Here is a 23,796-nt window from a genome sequence, read left to right on the forward strand (position 1 = left end):
TAAATTACCAGTGGCACCCCCCACTATGTAACGGTGTTTTCCCTGGCTGCTTCAATCTGCCTTAGTTCCCTATCCTTTTGTGCTTGTAATTCTTTCTCCAGGTTCTCCAGCTGGAAAGCTTGCTCCTATTCTCATTCCTGGGATTCTCTCCTCCTCCCTTTCCTCCTGAAACTCTAACTCTGGCCTTCGTTCTTCTAGACGAATTTTGGCTAAGGTAACCTTATCTGTTTCATGTTCCAGCAATTTGGCTGCTTGATGTGCTGCAGCTAGTTTTAGAGTCTGGTTCGCAGACTGGCTGATGACTGATGGCTCTCAGGGTTCTGCTGAGCCTTGGGATAATAAGGGTGGAGTCCCTGAAACCAGCTTCGATCTCATGACTGCTAGATTAATACTTCTGAGGCCCACCCAGTCTCGTTTGGATGGGGGAGGCCATTGTCATACAATAAGAAGTCGATAGTGGCCATTGAGTTTTGTTCTTCTCTTTTGTCCAGCATGAACCATGGAGACGGGCAGTCTGAAAACCCCACAATTCTTAGGTGTTAGCCCATCCTTACACAATGGGATGTGTGAGTTCCACAAATGGCTGTGTGGTTCCCTCCCCATGCTCGTATTTAATTAATTTTTCTCCAGAGACTTGATACTGTCTGTAGTCCAAATGGCAAAAGTCACATGATTTGTGGTTTGGGATTTATGGTCGCTTCACAAGGCCGCATTTAGAGCTGGTTTTGCAGAATGCTCTGGACAGCCCACTTTTACTGGGGAGGCCCCTTAAGTCTATGGAAAGGACCTAATAAAAGAGCAAAAGATGTCATCTCAACTTTTCACATTCCGCTACTGCCTTTAACACAATGCAAACTGTGTGTTATCTTGTGTATACAGTACAAAACATTGGAGGCTTAGTCGCCCACTTAGAGCCTGCTAAACAGGGAATGGTGTCATTGAATTTGGAAGCCAGCGTGTGTACCCTTCTCACTAATCTTGATAGAATGCCTTTTGCTCCACAAAAAGGGTGCGCTGCATTGTGATATCAGCTCAACAAGTCCTGGGGGGAAAAATCGAGAACACTTACCCTCCATTTTCGTGAGTCTTAGCGTTGTATCTTCTTGTTGGCAGGTTGTAGAGTTTTACTGCGGCTGTGATTTCCCAATGTCACTGGTGAAGGAGCTGTTTGAATAAATCATACTGATGACATCTTTATAGCACTCTAACTCTCTAAGCTGAATTTGCTGTCTCAACTTGTTTATTGCCAATCGGATTGCTGGGATCGGACAAGTTCGTTTTAAATGATGCATGGGAACACCAACACCTGCACCTTCCCCTCTGAGTCATCCTGACTTGGAACTATATCACTGTTCCTTCCCAATTGCTGAATCAAAATCCTGGAACAAAATCCTGAAATCCTTCCTAACAGCATCCTTGGGGGCACCTATACCGCACAGACTGCATCAGTTCAAGAAGGTGGCTCACCACCACCATCTCGAGGGTAATTAGGAACGGATAGGCAAGAAATGCTGGCCTAGCCAGTGACGCTTACATCCTGTGAACAAATAAATTAAAGCAATTGAAGGTAACTAAGGTTTTGGGAAAGTTGAAGTCTGATGGATTTTCAGCCTTTAATGCCATTAGTGCCTGTTTGTACTTGTTATCGTCCCGTGCTGCTTTCTTACGGAGTTCCAGAACCACCTTTTTTTTTTCATTCTTTCATGGGATGTGGTCTTCGCTGGCTGGGCCAGCATTTATTGCCCATCCCTAGTTGCCCTTGAGAAGGTGGTGGTGAGCTGCCTTCTTGAACCGCTGCAGTTCATGTGGTGTAGGTGCACACACACTGCTGTGAGGAAGGGAGTTCCAGGATTTTGACCCAGCGACAGTGAAGGAACGGAGATATATTTCCAAGTCAGGATGGTGAGTGGCTTGGAGGGGCACTTCCAGGTGGTGGTGTTCCCACCTATCTCTTGCCCTTGTCCTTCAAAATGGTATTAGTCGTGGGTTTGGAAGGTGCTGTCAAAGGAGTCTTGGTGTATTCCTGCAGATGGTACACACTGCTGTTACTGTGCGTCAGTGGTGGAGGGAGTGAATGTTTGTGGATGTGCCAGTTAAGTGGGCTGCTCCGTCCTGGACGGTGTCCATCTTCTTGAGTGTTGTGGGAAGTATTCCATCACACTCCTGACTTGTACTTCCATCAAACTTGTTTTGGGGAGACTTTTGTGACCTTTGTTCTCCTTTTCCAGTTGATAACCTATCAAGAACAACAACAATTTATTTTTAAATAGCACCTTTAATAATGCCTCCCAAAGCGATTCAAAGGAGTGAAGTGTGAAACTTAGACACTGAGTCAAAGACTATATTAGGGCAACTGGCCAACAGTTTGGTTAGAGAGGTAGGTTTTAAGGAGCGTCTTGAGGAGGCAAGTGAGGTAACAGAGGCAGAGATGTTTAGAGAGACAATTCCAGCGCTTCAGGCCCAGGCAGCTGAAGGCCTGGCCAACAAATGTGGAGCAATTAAAATTGGGGATTGCCAAGAGGCCAGAATTAGAGGAGCACTGATAATTTTGTGGCATTGTGGGGCTGGAGAAGATTACAGAGATAGGGATGGGTGAAACCACGAAGGAATTGGAAACAGTTATGAGGATTTTATTATCAAGGTACCGTTTGACAGGGAACCACTAGTTCAGTGAGCGCAGGAGAATTATGTGGACTGGACTGGACCGGGTACGAGTAAGGACATGGGTGGCAGAATTTTGGATGACCTCAAGTTTATGGAGGCATACCAGCCAGGAAAACATTCAAATAGTCAAGCCTAAAGGTAACAAAGGCATGGATGAGGGTTTCAGTAGTGGATGACCCGAGACACGGGCGAAGTCAGGCGATGTTATGGAGCCATGACTTTAAAGTTAAAAGATCTAGGTTATGTGAGGATTAGTTCACCCCAGTTCTCTTATCTGACCATCAACTCAGCAATCCCAAGAGCTAGTCTTTCCCAGGCGAGTCCACAGAGTAACAGAATGTGAAAGATTTTTATAGTGTGCACCAGCGATACAACATCATAAAGAATTGGCAAGCTGACTGGAATCTAATATTGGAGTGCCATTTGTTAAAAGGAATACTGGACAAAGAACCTTATTGTTTGGTTCAGAAAACAAAGTTAAAGATAGCGTGTCACAAAAGAATAGCTTTTCCAGTTTGACTGACAGCTACCTATTCAGAATGTTTTAAGGACAACAAACCCTGTACTGGTAATTGTTTCTAGTTAGAAGTGTGGCAGCATACATAGCTTAGCAGTGTGATAGTCAATATATTCATGTATGTATCTCTTATTACCTATTCAATCATTGTACCTCAGTGTTTTCATTAGCTGCACGGTAAGCATGCTTTTGTATTAATCCATTATCAATAACGCAGTCAGTATCAGCAAATGTAGTTAAATTTGCCATTTTCTGTGATATAGGCAAAATATCTGAGGATATACTCCTCACTAGTATCCTGTGTGTGTACTTTATTTGCACAAATGTTTCTGTGTTTGGCCTGTTTACTGATGATGCGCAAGTGTACGTGTTATTTAATTAGCTTCTTTAGCTGAGGCACTGCATTTAAATTAACCATGGACTGCTACAAATCATTATGAGGACTAATTGCATAGAGAGGGTTTGTATTCCCTTGAATATAGAAGATGACGGGGTGATCTTTTGGGGTGTTTACGATGATTATCGTGATAGAGACAAACTATTTTATCTGGTGGGAGAGTCCAGAACGAGGGGATATAACCTTAAAATTAGCGCTGGACTGTTCAGGGGTGATGTCAGGAAATACAATTTCCATACAAAGGGTAGTGGAAATCTGGAACTCTCTTTTTCCCCCTCAAAAAGCTGTGGAGGCTGGGAGTGAACTGAAACTTTCAAAACTGCGATTGAGAGATTTTTTTTGTTAGGCGGGAGCATTAAGGGTTACAGAACCAGGGTGGGTAGATGGAGTTTAGGTGTAGGTCAGCCTTGAATCTAATTGAATAGCATCGAACAAATGCAAGGGGCTGAATGGCCTACATCTGTTCCTATGTTGCTATATTCCCATGTTTATGTTTTAAATTCTAAATCCATTAACCCTATTTCTCAGCATGTTCCATGTGGCACGTGATCCAGTTCTGCTCAAGAAAATGGCGTCATCCGGCTGTGTCAAGATTTTGTCACACTAAGAATTTCTGTCCTGATAACTCGACCCCTGAATACACGGGGAACGTTAAACTGCGGTGGGCAAGCGTTCTGTACAATTGCTGGCCAGTCACTATATTTTTGAATGTGCTGTGGAGGTGGTGTTGCTACATCTTTCACACAAGCAGCCTTGTATTCTATTACATCTATTTCAGAATTTACTCCAGCTCCAGAACTTCAATACGCTGATGGCTGTCGTAGGAGGCTTAAGCCATAGTGCCATATCCCGCCTGAAGGAAACTTGTTCACACCTTGCTCCTGAAGTTACAAAGGTAAAGTAAAAAGTCTCATTAAAAGTACAAGAAAGAATGGGTAGGAAATTAGCCATTTGGCCCATTGCTTCTATTTCTTACTATCTGCCCTCCAATGGATTGTGCCAAGCCTAATTAATCTCCGACTGCTAATTGATACAAATTTCAAGTCTCCCTTGGATATTCTCATAAATTCAGAAGTTTGTTCGTTACTGGCCACTATCTGTCTGGTTACATGGTCACATAACTCCGAGGGGTGTAACAATAGGGTTTTGTTATATTTACTGGGTATCCTGATTTTATCACACGTTTCCATGTGTCCTTCAATCTTCTGCAAGGAAGATCGATTCACGCTTTTACACAAGGTGAGACCAGGTTGAATCCACAAACTGGTTTATTTACAATTGTTAGTTGAACAAATGGATAAAGATTTGAAGTAGTTCTTGCCACAATACGAGCTGATCTTGTATCCCCTTTCATAACAAGTATGATAGAAGGGAAAAGGTGGTTTTATTTTTAGCCCGATAGCAAATTATACTTGGACGGTGTTTCTTTGAAAGCTGAGTCACTGTCCAAGCCTAGACTGGCTTTGACCTTAAAGAACACGTGTCTCCTCTCTATCTCACTTAGCAATCTTTGGATAGGAATTTATCATGAACATGTTTCCCTTTTATTTTATTGCTCTTGAGCACAGAAAATTAAGGGAAACGCATCTCATTTCTCCTTCTTCCATGAGTTAGAGTAGGCCTATCAATTAAAGTGGCTCCTGCCCAATGAGCTGCAGGCCTGCTTGGGTCACTTTGTTTTGTATGCATGAATTTGTTCATGTATTTATTATTTAAAATATGTAATTAGTTCCTTTCCACTGCTTACATGTGTATACCTAATGGAAGCAGCTGAAATGAGATAACAATTTCTCTATTCATAAGAACTACCATGTCCAGAGTGTAATACCCTGCTCTATCCATGTTTATATACAAAATCAGATGTACCCATAGTTGGGGTGTTTACAGAAACGCTGAGAATCTTTCAATATGTAGGTCTATCTGGCAAACTCTGCCAAACTATTTAAAATGGATAAGTTCCCACTTGATTTAATGTGAGCTTCTGTATTTAGTTTTTTTTTAAATATAAAAAAAATACTTTTCTTTATCTACTTCCACATTTTTGCTTCCATTTTCTTTACCAGGCCTGGAACGAAATGACTGAACTGGTCTCTTCAAATGGAAACTACTGCAACTATCGAAAGACCTTTGCCGAATGTGAGGGCTTCAAGATTCCAATCCTGGGCGTTCACTTGAAAGACCTGATTGCTGTCCATGTAGCTTTCCCAGACTGGATAGATGATAATAAAGTGAACATTGTTAAAATGCAGCAATTGTATGTTACATTTAATGAACTGGTTTCACTTCAGGATGCAAATCCTCACTTAGAACCAAATATGGATTTAATACACCTCTTGACGGTAAGTTTATATCAATTAAGAGTGTGTATATGTACGTATATATCTGTAAGTGTGTGATATCTATATATCTGTGCATGGGTGTATGTATACATGTATGCACACATATACACACGAGTGTCTGTCTGCATGTATCTATGTAGGTGTAATATGTGACTACAATATCTGAAGCTTAAGCTATTTTGGATACACTGGGGCTGATTTTTCACTGCCCCTCCCCCCCAACCACACCCACTCCTGAGCAGTAACAGGGTGGTAACACTCCATAGATTGTGGCGCTGAATTTACCCATCCCCCTGCCCCCTTCCTGCTCCAGCTACGCCCACCGACCTCATGTAGTTTCAGGGTGGGTGCATAGTTAAGATACGCAAATCGGGGATTATAATTATAATATTGTGTGATGTTTAAGTGACCCTTAGAGACCCTTCTACTTGTGTATTTTGCACAGCTTTCCCTGGATTTATATTATACAGAGGACGAAATTTATGAATTGTCATTACTCCGAGAACCCAGGAATCCTAAAGCGACGGTGAGTAGAGTTTCCATTTTCATGATCACCGGACATCTCAAAGCACTTTGCAGCTAACAGAGCACTTCTGAAGTGCAGTCACTGTTGTAATGGGGGAAACATGGCAGCCAATTTTACACCCACAAAGCTCCCACAAACAGCAATGTGATAATGACCAGGTAGTCTGTTTTCATTGTGAACGTTAATTGAGGGTTAAATATTGGCCAGGACACTAGGGATAACTCCCCTGCTGCTCATTGTGCCATGGGATCTTTTACGTTCGCCCAAGCAGACAAACTGTATCCCGATTTAATGCCTCATCCGAAAGATGACATCTGCAACACTGCAGCATTTCAGTACTGCACTCAGGTGTCAGCATGGATTTTTGTACTCAAGTCCTGGAGTGCAACTTGAACCAAGAACCTTGTGACTCAGAGGAAGAGTGCTACAATGATGTCCAATAAATTAGATGACCATCAATTAGAATAGGCTTTCTGACAACAGTCAGCCTTGGTTCAATGGTTTGCACTCTTGCCTGAGTCAGAAGTCACACAGGTGGCACTGGGGATGTTTTTCCAGTGTCTGCGTGCCCCATGTAGCTGAAGAAACCAGCCAATGCTTGGCATTTGGGAAGAAGTCCTTCTTTGCCCCTACAACACCTGTTTCCCAACTGACCCTGTCCGGTTCCTCTGTGTGAGGAACTGATGGAGAAAACCTAAGAGAAAACATGTCCCCTTTCCTTAGGGCTGTTTTCCTGGCCCTGGCACTCCTGTTGGGACCCACATTTGCTTGGCACATCTCCACTCACTTGGCGTTCCGATGTCCAGAAATTAGCCGGTCCCGAGACAGGCTAGCTGGAGCTCCTGGGATGGGGATCCCCCACCACCCACATCTCCCCTCTTGATGACATTTGAACTTTAGTCCTCCCTATCACCCCCCCCCCCCCCCCCCCCCACCCCCCAACCCACCGCTGACAGCCCCGGGAAGCAGCAGAGATCTTATGCCGCTGCCTCGCTGTCATTTCCTGGGGCTTTGCAAATCCCGCTCATGGGGACCTCTTAAAGTTGTTGAATGGGTCAAATTTTTTTTCTTTTTGAAAAAAAAGCTGACTATTCTGCTTGCTCTTGGCATAAGTAGAGCAGAGTGTCGCATATGTCTGGAATTAAAACGAAAGATGCTGGAAATACTCGGCAGGCCAGGCAGCATCTGTGGAGAGAGAAAGAGTTTCAGACCAAAGACATGTTGTACCTGCATCCATCAAAGATGGTCAATGACATGTTACACCTGCATTTGCGGCATTTTGCTGTTGTATTAAGTAAACGAGGCTGTGTTGCCACATGAGTGTAGTTTAATGATGTTACAGTGACCATAGTTAGAAGGGGAAGGGAAATAAGTGCACGAGGGAGAAAGGAATAAAAGGATATGTTGACTGCGGGTGAGATGCAGTCAGGTGGCGGGGGGGGGGGGGAAGATTGCATGGAGCAAAGTGCTTGTGTTGAATGCCCTGTTTCTGTGCTGAAACACTATATAATACAATGTACTGTAATGCACTGCATTGGGATGAATTTGACGTATTGTGTTTGCAGCCCAGCACCCCTACCACCCCGAACAAACATGTGGCACTTGTAGATTGGGCACCTGGATTGACACCGAAGCCAGATCCCACTGTCATCAATAAACATATCCGCAAGATGGTCGATGTAAGTGTATTTAAAAGACAACAGTTTCAGGAAAGCTCTCATACTTAGTATCAGTTTAAGTGTAAGTTTACATCTACGTTACCGTGTTGGTTGTAGAATCTACTGATGAATAGAGTTCAGATACACAATTCCTTGTTGAGGATCTGAAGCGGATCAGCGCTCCTATTCTAAGCCGGGAGGAATATTTTTCAGGGATGCAAATCCTTCTGTTGGGACGTGACTGGGTCTCCTAGACTCCTAAAGGTGCTGCGGTATCAGTCTGTATTTACCACAGCTCTCCAGGGATCTATTCTTGTGTGAACCAAGGCAATGAGCATCGGCCTGGTGGGGGGAGAGGAGCTGAACGGCACATGTTTGAGCCTGATTCGATAATCAGCAACAACTTGCATTTATATAGCATTTTAAAGTCCCCAAGGCACTTCATGAGGACGTTATCAAACAAAATTTGACACCGAACCACATCAGGAGATATTAGGACAGGTGTTAAAAGCTGAGTCAAAGAGTTAGGTTGTAAGGCGTGTCTTGAAGGAGGAGAGTTTGGTAGAGAGGCAGAAAGGTTTAGAGAGGGAATTCCAGAGTTTAGGGCATCACCACTCGCTCTCGCTTCTCGATAGCTGGTTTGTGATCAGGAGTGGAAAGCTTTGCTAATTTCTCTGCCCCTCTGTCTTACTACCCCGAGAACGATGTGATGAATTGTAGCGCCCAGTGGTGGGGAGCCTACTGAGGCCAATTAAATTTAATTATAGGGCCTATTAAAGGCCCGGTTCCCACGTTGACTGGAATCTCCAATGTGGTGGGTTCAGGATTTGAGGGTGGGGGGGGTTGTGGGTTGCCAATGGACATGAGGGACACCCCCCTCCCACATCCCAGACCCATAACACCAAGTCACGGCTGCCAGGCAGCTGTGCCTTTTTAAAACATAAAGTAAAGTCACCATCACTGCTTCGCCGATTGAACAGTGAGCCCTCCCCCATCCGGCTGGAGCTCCCCCACCCAGCTGGAGTACTGAAGCGTGTGGTGGATGTGCCTGAAGCACGCCACGTGGAATTGGGATCCAGAACTTGCTCCCATGTCCAGTTCCTGATCCCTGATTGAAAATCCAGTCCCTGGTCTGTAGGACTCGGTAACCTGGGTGATCCATTGACCCATTGGGTTGCCTGGAAAACAAATTCATTAGTGAGTACAATGGATATTTCAAGCTAGTATTAACTGTTCAACACATTTGGAATCCTATAATAATAAACCATACTCATTAATAGTGATTTTATCATATCACCTGAAAAATATCTGCTTTCAGCTCTGACTCCATTAACAATTGCTGACAAAAGAGACAAGTCGATGCTTTTAGTCTTGCATTCATTAGGACACTTTGCAAGAATACCAATGTGAGGGGAAAACAACAATTTATACTGTATGTGAAGAGAATGCTAATTGATTGGCAAGTGCACTCTGATTGGTAGAGGCACTGCCATGGAGAATGACCTGATTGGTCAAGGCATTGCCCTGAGGAATGAGTCAGCGAATGGCTGTCACTTATTTTGTTTAGCTGAAACAGGCGCAATGTGTGTACATGTTCTTCCTGTCTGCAAAGAACAGGGCCTTGTGTATTAATATATTTAGCTTCCAGGACATGCAAATGCTCCACACTGCGAGCCCACTGACATTCTTAAATTGGTTGTTAGCGTAATTCTTAGCACATTGAGGATTATTTAGCAAATGATGTCCAATAGTGAAATCGCCTCTAATGTTGAACTCTGTGTTTTGAGTTTTGGAAGCACAGGCTGGTTGTGTACGGCCTGTACCTTGCCTGTTGCGAACAGCAGCTGGTACATGCTGTTTGATACGATTCACTAGTCTTTGGGACATACGGCCTACAGACATAGCATTACACTGGCATTAAAATTCATATACCATGTTACTCGTTTGTGTGATAGGCAGAACGTCTTTTTGGCTTGATGGCAGCATCCCGTTAGTAGCAAATACCACTCATGTTGTTACTGCATAGTAGCAGCATGAAACAGTTAGCTTCACGTGTTGCTCAAATTTTTGAGATACCTCCAGGTAATCTGAGGTAGACTGGGCCGAAAGTGGTAGCCTTAGGCCCATTCATGAGTTGGCACGATATACAGTGCAAAATGATCCATTATCCCGCAGGATCCTTTGTGCCCTATTTCAGCCATTCTTGCGAATTGTCCTGATGATGGAAAGCTTTGACATGTCTCTTTTTCAGCAATACTCGTGTTCTGTACGACCAAACAAACCCCCCATTAACTAGTGTCAACTGTACGTGTAGCGATTGGGAGGTATACTGGCCTAGAAATGTGAGATGCTGTGCCCCTTTTACTGGTGCAATAAGGATTCAGAAGCATCCAATATGGCAGGCTGGAGGTGTTCCACCCACCATATTGGTTTTGGAACCAAAAAAGATGCCTGGAGTTCATGCCTGAAACCAGTTTGTCTTGAACAGAACCTGGATCCTCAGTACCCCCCACTCCCACTGCTGCTCATTCCCCTCTCTCGGTCAACTCATTCTTAAGACCCACCCATGCCACCGGCAGTGACCCCAAATTCTAATGGTCTTCACCAGCAAGCTGCCCCATAGGCATCTGTGGCTTGTTAGTAAATGAGGCCCGAGACCCAATGTTGGATGGGCATCGGGCCTACCAGTTCCAGGGTAGGTATCAAATCCTGTACCGAGTTTTTCAGCTGGTACAAACCAATTTCTAAGCCATTGTGTGTTAGATAAGGGAAAAAGCATCTTTATATATCTGATATATATAAATATTTAATATTAGACATTCTCAGGACCTCTGGTTGTCTACCTAGTTTCCTTTTCAAAATGGCTTATGTAAACAGTGAAGATTTAACCATCTCCCACAATCCATCCATTTTTGTTTTCTATGGAAATGACTGACACCCTCTTTCAGTCCCTTTTACATGCCCCACGCTACTCAGTGAGTGGACGGGTATCCTACTCTGCAGCGCAATGTTGCTGAGGGTGGAGAGCAACAGGAAAGGAGATGGATTGTCTCATCTGATGTTTTATTTTCTGGTTGTGGCTTGGTATAGCCCCTTCACTAAACTCTTGATTTCCCCTGACGGCCTCACCTCAGACTGAACACTTACCCTAGACGTGGTCTTGTGTTGCAGATCTGACCTGTTGCAGTATCTGAGTGAAATTTTAATTGGAATGGCCGCAGAAGTGTTGCCAGCGGTGCACTCTGATGCAGTATAAGGACAGTATTGAACTTCTCCAAGTACTTCTTGAAAATGTACGGACTTTCTCTGAGAATTGAGCCATATTATCAAGCTTGACCTCCATTGGGCAGAGTTTCACTGGGGCTGTAAAGTGCGGTGAGCCATTCCAAAGTCCATTGACTTCGGCAGGACCGGAAGCTCCTGCTGGCAGGAGGGGCCGTAAAATTCCACCCATTGTTTTTATCAGCCATTTTATTAAGAAGCTGGTGCGTTTGCGTTGTATTGTTTCCTTTTTATTTGTTTGCTCTTGTCTCTGCTGAAAGCTTATTAGAGTTTTTAGTCTGTATTTAGGAACTACGACCACGATCATGACGGTTACATCTCCCAGGAGAACTTTGAAAGCATAACCGCCAACTTCCCATTCTTGGATTCCTTCTGTGTGTTGGATAAAGATCAGTAAGTGCAAGAGCTGGGTGGGCAAATTGCTACATTGTATTTCTCTTTGCTTATTTAACTGCTGTAACTGCTCGTAGATTACGATGCACTCACCCTTTAAATGGGACGACTTCACACAGTCACAGTCCACAGTGGAAAGACTGTCCCTAACTACGAATCTTTTCCTATACAACTCTCAACTCTCCTGCTCAGAGCCATTACCCTTTGCAAGAGGGTTTCTTACTGCATCCTTAATGCAGCCACCTCTCACCAGAAAAGAAAGACACTTTAATCTATTGAGCAGTCATAAGATAGAAATTGACTCTGTTTCACAAACCTCTCTAAAATCGTAATTGTTAACAGTCTGAAGAAGTTAACAGAACAAGGTTGAAGATAACAAATGTTTCAAACAAACAAAGCTCTTACCAGTCAAAGGGTTTTTGTAAACAATTGAATCTTTCATGTGAAGATTACCATGTCGTTCACTAGAGGGGTTTGTTGTCTAGTGGTTATGTCACTGGACTAGTAATCCAGAGACCTGAAGGTGTTAGGAAGACTGATCTGTAGTTGCTGCATTTATCCCTCTCCCCTATCTTAGACAATGGTGCAAGCTGCCAGTCCTCTGTCACCATTCCCATACCTAAGGAGGATTGGAAGATTGTGATCCTCTGCCATTTTTCATCCTTACTCCCCTCAGGAAAGTACGATGCATTCAATTTGGACCAGGTGACTTTTCTACTTGGAGCACTGCCAACCCTTTAAATCTCTCCTCATTACCCATTTTTATCCTATCCAATTTCTCTAATACCTCCTCCTTGACAATGACTTCCATGTTCTCTACATGAATTGCCCTTCTAAATCTCATCCAATCTTCATTGTCTATTCGGCCTTTTTCCGACCAATATTTCCCTTGAAAACGAGCTCTACTGCAATGGTGTTTTCACTTTGAATTTTGAGTCTTTGGAGTAATTTTTAAAAATCATTTATTCTTGCCAAATGGGCATCACTGGTAGGGTCAGAATTTATTGTCCATCAATCCCTAGTTGCCTTTTGAATGACAGAGGCCGAAACTGATAACTCGGTGAATATGAGTTCAAATTTCACCACAGCAGATTGAAAATTTCAATTCGGTCTCTTTAAACAAAAGCTCATATCAGTGACCATGAAGCTGTCAGATTGTAGCAAAAATCCAACTAATTCAATGATGTCCTTTTCGGGAAGAAAACCTATTGTCCTTATCCTTTCTGGTCTATATGTGAGTCCGGTTCCAGACCAATGTGGTTAACTCTTAACTCACCTCTCCGTTCCCTTCAAAAGGCAACTAGCAATTGATGGGTAGACACTTCAGCTAACCTTCCTAAAATACATGTTTTTCTTTATGCAAATATTAAGGGGGCTGGAAGAGCAGCAAAATAACATGTTAAACATCCTTTCCTGAGGCTCTGCCCCCAATCTTTGCTGCTGGGTGGGCCTGATGTTAAACTTGCTGCCAGTTCCTGTTTAGACCATTGAAATTGCTGTTGGAACCCAACGAAGGCAAATGTTAAAAATGATCCAGTTATGTTTGGACGAGTGTCCTTGCTGCCTGTGCGAGGGAGCTGGCGAAAATTATAACCTGTCAGTTCCAAAGTGGCTAATTGCGCCATTTCAAATGCCCCCCCTGCTTGGTTTCTACCATGGAGGTGGGGTTAAAATCACGCCCATAGTCACACCTAATGATGCCATTTAATCTTACTGCCAATAGTGTTAAACCCTTTTAAATAAGGCAGCAGGATTGTCCAATCATTAATGGGTAAATGCATTTGTTGGCAGCCTTCCGTCTTGTCAGATGATGCTTTGTGCCATGGTGGTCAACTCTGTGTTAAACATCCCCTATTATGGCTCAGTATCTCCACTCTGACATGGCAATCTCTGGCGTATTTTCTGTAGAGGAAGACAGTGAGCAAAGAAAGTGCATGATTTGCTGGCCTCTGTTTTCTCTGGGCCCTCTTCTCAGCCATCTGAGCTTTCTGTTTCACCTTGCCTTTTCCAATGCCTCTCCGCTTCCCAAGGTCATAGTCATTGGCAACTGTTTCCCAGCTGTCAGTGGCAATGTCCACCATTTTCATACCTCGCTTGCAGGTGGCCTTGTAGCAGAGGTATGGAACCCAGCATGTTGTGACCCAGTGGCCAGTTCACTGGTCAAAAGGTCTTTGAGTCATTGGTTGTCATCCTGTTGTGTGATACTGATCTTGAGTTTTAGATGGACCTTTGACCTCTGTACCTTGGATTTGAATCAAGCTAAAACTATGCTCCAGCTGTTAGCTACAAGGTTCCTAACTGGAAAATCTCAATGTATTCTTAGTAGCATTGGCCCACAGTATCATTTGCTGCTAACTTTCAACCAATTAAGATTAAATTGATATTCTTGTTCCGAGAGGCCATGTGATGCTGTGAAATGGAAAATATCATTCTGGAATTTGTTTGAAAGGTACCAGAGAGGGTGGATGAGGGTAATGCTGTCTATGTGGTATACATAGACTTCCAAAAGGTATTTGATACAGTGCCGCACAACAGACTTCTGAGCAAAGTTATAGCTCATGGAATAAAAGGGACAGTAGCAACATGGATACAAAATCGGCTGAGTGGCAGGAAACAGAGAACACTGGTTAATGGATGTTTTTCAGACTGGGAGAAGATTTGTAGTGGAGTTCCACAGGGATTGATGTTCAGATGCTTACTTTCCCTGATAACGATTAATGACCTACAGGGTACAATTTCAAAATTTGCTGATGATATGAAACTTGGAAGCATTGTGAATCCTGAGGAGGATAGTGTAGAACTTCAAAAGGACATAGACAAATTGGTTGAATGGGTGGACATGAAATTCAGTGCGGAGAAGTGTGAAGTGATTCATTTTGGTAGGAAGAATGAGGAGAGATAATATAAAATAAAAGATACAACTCTAAAGGGGTGCATGAGCAGAGGGACCTGGGTATATATGTACATAAGTCATTGAATTGGCAGGACAGGTTGAGAGAGCGATTAATAAAGCGTAGAGTATTCTAAGCTTTAATAGAAGCATAGAGTACAAGAACAAGGAGGTTATGTTAGACTTGTATAAAGCACTGGTTCGGCCTCAAGTAGAGTATTGCCTCTGAATCCCATAATTTAGGAAAGATGTGAAGACATTGGAGAGAGTGCACACAAGATTCACAAGAATGGTTTCACGCTTCAGTTACTTAGATTGGAGGAGTTGAGACAGTTGTCCACCACCATTCACGACTGGGTGTGGCAGGACTGCAGAGCTTAGATCTGATCCGTTGCTTGTGGGATCACTTAGCTCTGTCTATCACTTGCTGCTTACGCTATTTGGCACGCAAGTAGTCCTGTTTTATAGCTTCACCAGGCTAACACCTCACTTTTAGGTATGCCGGGTGCTGCTCCTGGCATGCCCCCTTGCACTCTTCATTGAGCCAGGGTTGATCCCCTGGCTTGCTGGTACTGGTAGAGTGGGGGATATGCCAGGCCATGTGGTTGCAGATTGTGGTTGAGTACAATTCTGTTGCTGCTGATGGCCCACAGCACCTCATGGATGCCCATTTAGCACAGTGGTAATGTATCCTCAGTGTGAAGGTGGGACTTTGTCTACGCAGTGTCATGGGTCATTGTCATGGTAAGACAGGGTGAGGATGGCAGATTTCCTTCCCTAAAGGGCATTAGTGAGCCAGATGAGTTTTTACAACAATCAACAATGGTCATCATTAAGACTTTTAATTCCAGATTTTTATTGAATTCAAATTCCACCATCTGCCCTGGGGGGTTTCGAACCCCGGCCCCCAGAGCATTACCCTGGGTCTCACTAGTCCAGCAACAATACCACTTCACCATCAACTCCCCTTCTTCTGTGTTGTAACCATTCTGTGATTCTATGGTACGACAGGGAGTTCTTTTCTGATATTTATGCAAGTTATATTTACAAATGAAAACATTACTTCTTACCATCTTACTTTTTATTTTTCTTCATTTTACGGAAGTTCAATTAATTTGTCATTTTCTTAATTTTGCATTTTAATTATTGTTTTGTTTTTCCAGGGATTGTGCAATGATTAAAAATATACTTTTTTCCCTCTGCACTTAATAGGGATGGCCGGATCAGTAAAGATGAAATGATGGCCTATTTCCTGCGGGCCAATTCTCAGCTCCAGTGCAAAATGGGACAGGGCTTCATTCACAACTTTCAAGAGATGACATACCTCAAACCCACCTTCTGTGAGCACTGTGCAGGATTTGTAAGTACTCCCAGTGAGAATGCCCTAAATGCACTGTTACCAAGGAATAGTTCCACCTGGATGCTTTCCTTTGACTGTTTCATTTCCTGAATGCAATTTGTAATGTTAATCAACCGTCACAAATCTGCACTGATATTTTGTAAGAAGGGTGGAAAATCTGCATCGAAACTCAGACCTGCCAAATCTGGATGTCCTTTATAACTAGGCCTGTGGTGCATGGGAAAGAGTCCACATTAGACTTCAGGGACCAGTAAAGGACACTGCAAAAATGAGACAATTCCTGCAAGGTTGGTTGTCTTCCTATCTCTTCCATCATACATTATTGGATTTGAGATAACACCTACTGATGTTCTCCTGTGGGCTATGGGCCGTGCACCTATCTCTAGGCGTTTCCATATTGACCTGCTGCTGTTGAGGCCAGCTAGGGTTGGGCCTGGAATGCGATCCAGGCCTGGCTCAACTCCACTGGGTTTTGGAAGGAGATAAATGAAGAAAACAGCAAAAAAAACGATGATCAGTTAGATTTTCAAGCATCTGACACGATGTAAAGCTGAGATTCAGAGGTGGCACTGCAGCAGCGTGACTTCATAAAATGCTTTCATAAGAGAAAAGTCCTATGACTCCAAAGAATCAAATTACTGACCCGTAGAGTGAACCTCATGAGTCCAGATATTTTCATATTAAATGTTCCTCTGTTCCATTCCATGTGTGTTCTGGCCAAAGGCTTCACTCATTGTCTGCTGATGCTTCGTCCTGAGTTATTTTTCTTGGCAGTGTTTATCAGTGATGGTTTGTCAATTGCCTTCCACTCTCAGGGGCAGGGCTGGTCCCAAGCCTATCTCAGACGAAACGGGAATTGAACCCACACACTTGGTGTCATTGTGAGCCACATACTAGCCACCTAGCCATTAGAGTTAACCGGCCCCCTGTTCAATGTTCTGCTGTCCCTAAATGTGGAATTTGACATAGCATTGAATTCACCATAATGGAGAATATTATAAAAGGTAGATGATGCTTTAGCAAACCTGACTGTACGGGTGTTAACCCTAATCTTTCTCCAGAAGTGACCAGCCACCATTTCGAAAATAAAGCTTGTAGACCTAACTTCAAAATGAAGAGTTATAAACATAAAAGTGTGAGGTGTTACGTTTTGGAAGGTCAAACCAAGGTAGGACACACACAGTAAATGGTAGGGCACTGAGGAGTGCGGAGGAACAAAGGGATCTGGGAGTTCAGATACATAATTCCCTGAAAGTGGCATCACAGGTAGACAGGGTTGTAAAGAAAGCTTTTGGCATACTGGCCTTCATAAATCAAAGTATTGAGTACAGGAGTTGGGATGTTATGGTGAGGTTGTATAAGACATTGGTGAGGCCAACTTTGGAGTATTGTGTGCAGTTCTGGTCGCCTAACTACAGGAAGGTTATCAGTAAGATTGAGAGAGTGCAGAGAAGATTTACTAGGATGTTGCTGGGTCTTAAGGAGTTGAGTTACAGGGAAAGATTAAACAGGTTAGGACTTTATTCCTTGGAGCATAGAAGAATGAGGGGAGATTTGATAGAAGTTTACAAAATTGTGAGGGGTATAGACAGAGTAAATGCGAGTAGGTTCTTTCCACTTAGATTAGGAGAAATAAACACGAGAGGACATGGCTTTAGGGTGAAAGGGGAAAGGTTTAGGGGGAACTTCTTCACTCAGAGAGTGGTGAGAGTGTGGAACGAGCTACCATCTGACATGGTAAATGCGGGCTCACTCTTAAGTTTTAAGAGTAAGTTAGATAGATACATGGATGGGAGAGGTCTGGAGGGTTATGGACTAGGTGCAGGTCAATGGGACTAGCGGAATAATATTTCAGCACAGACTAGAAGGGCCGAATGGCCTGTTTTCCGTGCTGTAGTGTTCTATGGTTCATAAGAATTGTCATAGGGCAGAAAGATGCCATTCAGCCCATCGAGTCCATGCTGACTCTCTGCAAGGGCAACTCTGTTAATCCCACTGCCCCACCCTTTCCCTGTAGCTCACCAATTTTGTTTCTCTTCAGGTGCTTATCCATTTCCTTTTCGAAAGCCACAATTGAATCTGCCTGCACCACACTCTCAGGCAGAGCATTCCAGATCCTAACCACTTTGCATAAAAAGAATAGTTTTTCCTCATGTTGCCATTGCTTCCATTGCCAATCCCCTTCAATTGGTGTCCTCTGGTTCTCAACCCTTCTGCCAATGGCAGCGGTTTCTCCCTATCTACTCTGACTAGACCCCTCATAATTTGGAACACCACTATCATCTCCTCACGACCTTCTCTTTAAGCAGAACAATCCCAGTTTCTCCAATCTACCCAGATAACTGAAGTCTCTCCCTATTTGATATAACTAACACAAGGTATATTGTCACATTCTACCAATGCTGCTCCCAACTGGACACCATGTGAAAATGGCCTAAAGCTGACATTTCCTCCGATTTTTACAATTGAGAAGTGCCTGGCTTTCACTTGAAAACCCCTCACCCACAACCCCCCCCTAATCAACGTGACTACATTAGGAACTCTGAGGAGTAGCGATCATTAAGCAAGCACCCAAAAGCTAATTCAAGTTTCCTGCACTGTCCCCCAAAGGTTAGACCACAGTCTTGGCCATTGGTCACACTGCGCATGTCCCTGAAGCAGGATGTATTAGGTCAATGGATACGCTGTGTGACACAGCAGACAAGCTTAATCAGACTAGGTGCATGAGGGCTGGGATTCAAACCCCTCTCTGCTGCTTTAAAGGGATGCTGACCCTGTCAAAAATTGTTTGCTGTTTCCCTGTTGTCAGATGACATGCTGGCAGAATTTGTAGAACAACACGTTACAAAGTTACTGACCAAGTTGATTCATTGCGATGGCACTCTGACACTCTGCTGGGTGTCTTTAGCCTCAGCTGCTGTATGCAACCCTCTTTTTTTTTTGCTCTATCGTTGGGAGTGAAGCAAACAATAATTGAGCTGTTTTCATGGTGCATCTTAATGGAAACAGCTGCACTCTGGTACAAAACAGATAAGCAGCTGGGATGTAAAATGTGGCTCAGTCATGTCCCCCAGCTTCGCCCAGCCCAATGTGGATACTTCACTGAGATGAGTTTGTCACTGAGTTTTTATTTAATCCATTGACCCTTCTTGACTTTGCCCCGCTCAGAGTGAATTTTGAAAGCAGTGTTGCATGGTGACTGACACAGGTCTGAAATAATGATTCCCTTCTCTATCTGACAGGAAGGGTGTTGTGAACAGCTACATCCTGTTTGCGCTGCAACAGGCCCCTGTGCCTTCCTCTTTCATTACTTCACCTTCTTCCGATTTCCTTCCCAGATCACTAACATTCTTTTGTTCTCTCTGCAGCTCTGGGGTCTAATCAAACAGGGATACAAGTGTAAAGGTAAATAAGAACTTGCTCTTTGTTTTAGGCACCTATTGTGTTCGAGTAGGCAAAGGAAGTTTTAGGGATACAGAGCTAAGGGATCTGGGTGTTCTTGTAATTCAGCCCTCAGAAAACAGTCTGCCAGTTTGCTAAGACTGAACGTAAAGTCAGAATTGTTACTGCGCTAGCTATCATGTTTTTAGAACTCTTTCATTTCTGTGAAAGGTAATGGAGACATGGCCGTGTCGCTTTTTTTTTGTTTTCACGGGATGTGGGCATCGCTGACAAGACCAACATTTGTTGCCCATGCCTTATTGCTGGTGAGCCACCTTCTCAAACTGCCGCAGTCTATCTACTGTAGGTACACCCACAGTGTCGATAAGAGAATTCCAGGATTTTGACCTAGCAACAGTGAAGGAATGTCGATGGAATTCCAATTCAGGATGGTCTGTGGCCTGGACTGGAACTTGCAGGTGTGGTGTTACCATGCTTCAGCTGCCCTTGTCCTTCTGGGTGGTAGAGGCTGCTGGTTTAGGAAGTGCTGTCGAAGGAGGCTTGGAGAGTTGAAGCAGCACTTTTTGTAGGTGGTACAATGGCGTGATTCAATTTATCAGATTAATAAAACAGCAAAGAGTACCTGTGATATTTTCACGCCACCAACCACATCACTCACTGGTTTCTCTCCCATGTGAAAATTCCAATTTGAAAGCAGACTCCTGACTGCAAACGCTCACACAGAAGATACCTACCGTGGGTCAGTCTTCACCTCCACCAGCTGAGCTGCAGAACAGGCCCAGTGTATGAGAAAAGGAGGACGAGAAAAGGCTTCAGTATCATCAGTACCCACCCTCCCCATGAATGGAAACTGTGCCAGTTGTAGGATTATCTCAATAAAGTTATTAAGCTGAGCATCCTCTCTTCAAATACTGCACAGGCTATGGGCCCTGACAATTTTCTGCTTCTACTGCTGGAGACTTGTGCTCCAGAACTTGTCGCGCCCCTAGCCAAGCTGTTCCAGTACAGCTACAACACTGGCATCTACCCGGCTATGTGGAAAATTGCCCAGGTATGTCCTGTACACAAAAAGCAGGACAAATCCAACCCAGCCAATTACTACACCGCCACTGCCCCCCTCCCACCCACCCCCAATCAGTCTACTCTCAATCATCAGTAAAGTAATGGAAGGGGTCATCAACAGTGCTATCAAGCGGCACTTGCTTAGCAATAACCTGCTCACTGACACTCAGTTTAGGTTCTGCCAGGGCCACTCAGCTCCTGACCTCATTACAGCCTTGGTTCAAACATGGATAAAAGAGCTGAACTCCCGAGGTGAGGTGAGAGTGATTGCCCTTGACATCAAGGCCACATTTGACCAAGTGTGGCATCAAGGAGCCCTAACTAAACTGGAGTCAATGAGAATCAGGGAGAAAACTCTCACCTGGTTGGAGTCATACCTAGCACAAAGGAAGATGGTTGTAGTTGTTGGAGGTCAGTCTTCTCAGCTCCAGGACATCACTGCAGGAGTTCCTCAGGGTAGTGTCCTCGGCCCAACCATCTTCAGCTGCTTCATCAATGACCTTCCTTCCATCATAAGGTCAGAAGTGGGGATGTTCGCTGATGATTGCACAATGTTCAGCACCATTCACAAATCCTCAGATACTGAAGCAGCCATGTCCAAATGCAGCAAGACCTGGACAATATCCAGGCTTGGGCTGACAAGTGGCAAGTAACATTCGCGCCACACAAGTGTCAGGCAATGACCATCTCCAACAAGAGAGAATCCAACCATCGCCCCTTGATGTTCACTGGTATTACCATCACTGAATCCCCCAGTATCAACATCCTGGGAGTTACCATTGACCAGAAACTGAACTAGACTAGCCATATAAATACTGTGGTTACAAGAGCAGCTCAGAGGCTAGGAATCCTGCAGTGAGTAACTCACCTCCTGACTCCCCAAAGTCTGTCCACCATCTACAAGGCACAAGTCAGGAGTGTGATGGAATACTCCCCACTTACCTGGATGAGTGCAGCTCCCACAACACTGAAGAAGCTTGACACCGTCCAGGACAAAGCTGCCTGGTTGATTGGTACCACATTCACTCCCTCCAGCACTGATGCACAGTAGCAGCAATGCATACCATATACAAGATGCACTTCAGGAACTCTCCAAGACTTCTTTGGCAGCACCTTCCAAACCCATGACCGCTACCACCTAGAAGGTCAAGGGCAGCAGATAGATGGGACCACCACTACCTGTAAGTTCCCCTCCAAGTCACTTACTATCCTGATTTGGAAATATATCACCATTCCTTCACTGTGGCTGGGTCAAAATCCTGGAACTCCCTCCCTAAAAGCGCTGTGGATGTACCTACACCACATGGACTGCAGCGGTTCAAGAAGGCAGCTCACCACCACCTTCTCAAGGACAACTAGGGATGGACAATAAATGTTGGCCCAGTCAGTGAAGCCCACATCCCATGAATGAATAGAAAAAAAAATGTGATATATAGGGCCCCAGTATTTACAGGGAGGGAGGCTAAAAATGACTCAAAGACCCTGAAGGCTGGGTATGCAGAGCTCTTGTCCAACTTAATGGCAGAACCTCATTAACAATTTCAGCTCCATTTCCTGCCGTTTGTGATTGGGTGGGTTGGGTAAGTGGATTTAATATTGAGACTGTTGACTTTATTCATATCGCAACAAATATGCTTCCTGTTGCATCTCATTCCTTGTGCGCAATGATGGAAGTGTATTGTTTAGCTTGTGCAGAGCTTAGTAATTATCAATGCCTCTTCGAATGAAGAGCACTGTCCCTTCCTGTACAGCTTGGAAAAGCTGTTCTTCACAGCAGAGGTCTGATGTCTGTATCAGTTCTTCCGCCACTACTCAAGGAAGTTACTTGGAAATTGCCATTGAACGTTAAAGCAGTGCGGGTTGTCACCTGAAGTGTCGATGTTGCCCTGCAGGATGTAACCTGGTTGCCGGGTCTCCCTGCAGTTTTGCTCGCCCATCACAATGACTTGTCCTTGTGCAAGTCCACACCCATTGATGGAAAGCAATTGACAGGCAAACGGTGCCCACATGCCCACCATTGCCCAAACAAAGACATCCCCAAACTGAATTGAAATAGTCTTATTAAGACAAAGTGAGGTTGTGGAGGTTGAGGGGTTCCATGTAATTAGTAATTGCCCTAGAATTGGAAAAAGGAAAATGAGGCCAGCGGATTGACACTTCATTCTAGTTAATTAACAACGGGGGGCATTGTAACGGAGTAACTACTGCGCTAGCTTTTCAGCTCAGTGATTCTGACCCAAGAGTTGAGCGTGCTCACATTGGGCTCCTTTGAGGACACTGTCAGTCATTCTGTGTAACTCTTACCCTTCTTGTCCTGTAGACTGTGGTGTGAATTGCCATAAGCAGTGCAAAGACCTGTTAGTGTTAGCATGTCAGAAGCTTCGCAAGAGCACTTCACCACCACCGCACACCCATGGCTCCCTGCCCAACAGCCCTGCCACGCTGTCCTGTGGAAACGGTAGGAATGCTGCGATGCTTCTTGGAATGTTAGATTGGGAATACTTGGCAAGATGTAGCGTTGTGACTCATCCTTCTTTTTCATCCCATCTTCAGTGAACTATATAGTTTTACTCTGCTAAATGATGCAGCCATTATTGATTAGTTCCATGTATAAAGGTGCAAATTACTATTGGTGATATTAGCAGACAAATTCCTCTGTCTACTATTCCAAAACAGATATTGGCTTGTTTATTTTAAATGTATGAATAGGACTGCTAACACAGCAGACATAAGAATGTCACACCAATGCATTAAATATGTACCCATTCATGCCAACAACTGTAATGTCTACTGTGTTGTGTCTGTCACACTTTAATGAACCTAGCAACCTTTGCTTTTGCAGAGAGCTGGAATGGGCATGATAAGCTGAATGGCCTCCTGTGCTGTAACCATCGTATGATTCTATTCTAGCAGATGCAGCAAGTCTTTTCTCACTCCTTGGCCAATCTCTCCCCACTGCCCTGCTAAATTTAAAAAAATTCAGTCATGGGATGTGGGCATCGCTGGCTAGGCCAGCATTTATTGCTCATCACTAATTGCCCTCAAGAAGGTGGTGGTGAGCTGCCTTCTTGAGCCGCTGCAGTCCATGTGGTATAGGTACACCCACAGTGCTGTTTGGAAGGGAGTTCCAGGGTTTTGACCCAGCGACAGTGAAGGAACGGTGATATATTTCCAAGTCAGGATGTTGAGCAGCTTGGAGGAGAACTTCCAGGTGATGGTGTTCCCATGTGTCTGCTGCCCTTGTCCTTCTAGATGGTAGTGGTCTAAGTTGCCTTGGTGAGTTGCTGCAGTGCATCAGTGCTACCA

At 44.2% G+C, this 23,796-nt stretch overlaps 1 protein-coding gene across 6 annotated transcripts in view; it reads left to right on the plus strand.

Moving 5' to 3' along the window:
- Window positions 1-23,796, plus strand: part of rasgrp3 (RAS guanyl releasing protein 3 (calcium and DAG-regulated)) — a 79,353-nt gene that overhangs the window by 49,156 nt on the left and 6,401 nt on the right. For all 6 annotated transcript variants that reach the window (XM_078557336.1, XM_078557338.1, XM_078557339.1 and 3 more), the window contains 8 exons: window positions 4,357-4,473; window positions 5,642-5,917; window positions 6,363-6,443; window positions 8,009-8,122; window positions 11,661-11,776; window positions 15,879-16,026; window positions 19,395-19,431; window positions 22,811-22,948. In XM_078557336.1, the coding sequence (XP_078413462.1) occupies window positions 4,357-4,473; window positions 5,642-5,917; window positions 6,363-6,443; window positions 8,009-8,122; window positions 11,661-11,776; window positions 15,879-16,026; window positions 19,395-19,431; window positions 22,811-22,948 (1,027 nt within the window). The remainder of the gene's footprint in view (window positions 1-4,356; window positions 4,474-5,641; window positions 5,918-6,362; window positions 6,444-8,008; window positions 8,123-11,660; window positions 11,777-15,878; window positions 16,027-19,394; window positions 19,432-22,810; window positions 22,949-23,796) is intronic.

Source organism: Cetorhinus maximus, chromosome 14, assembly GCF_964194155.1.
Source record: "Cetorhinus maximus chromosome 14, sCetMax3.hap1.1, whole genome shotgun sequence".
Classification (NCBI taxonomy): domain Eukaryota; kingdom Metazoa; phylum Chordata; class Chondrichthyes; order Lamniformes; family Cetorhinidae; genus Cetorhinus; species Cetorhinus maximus.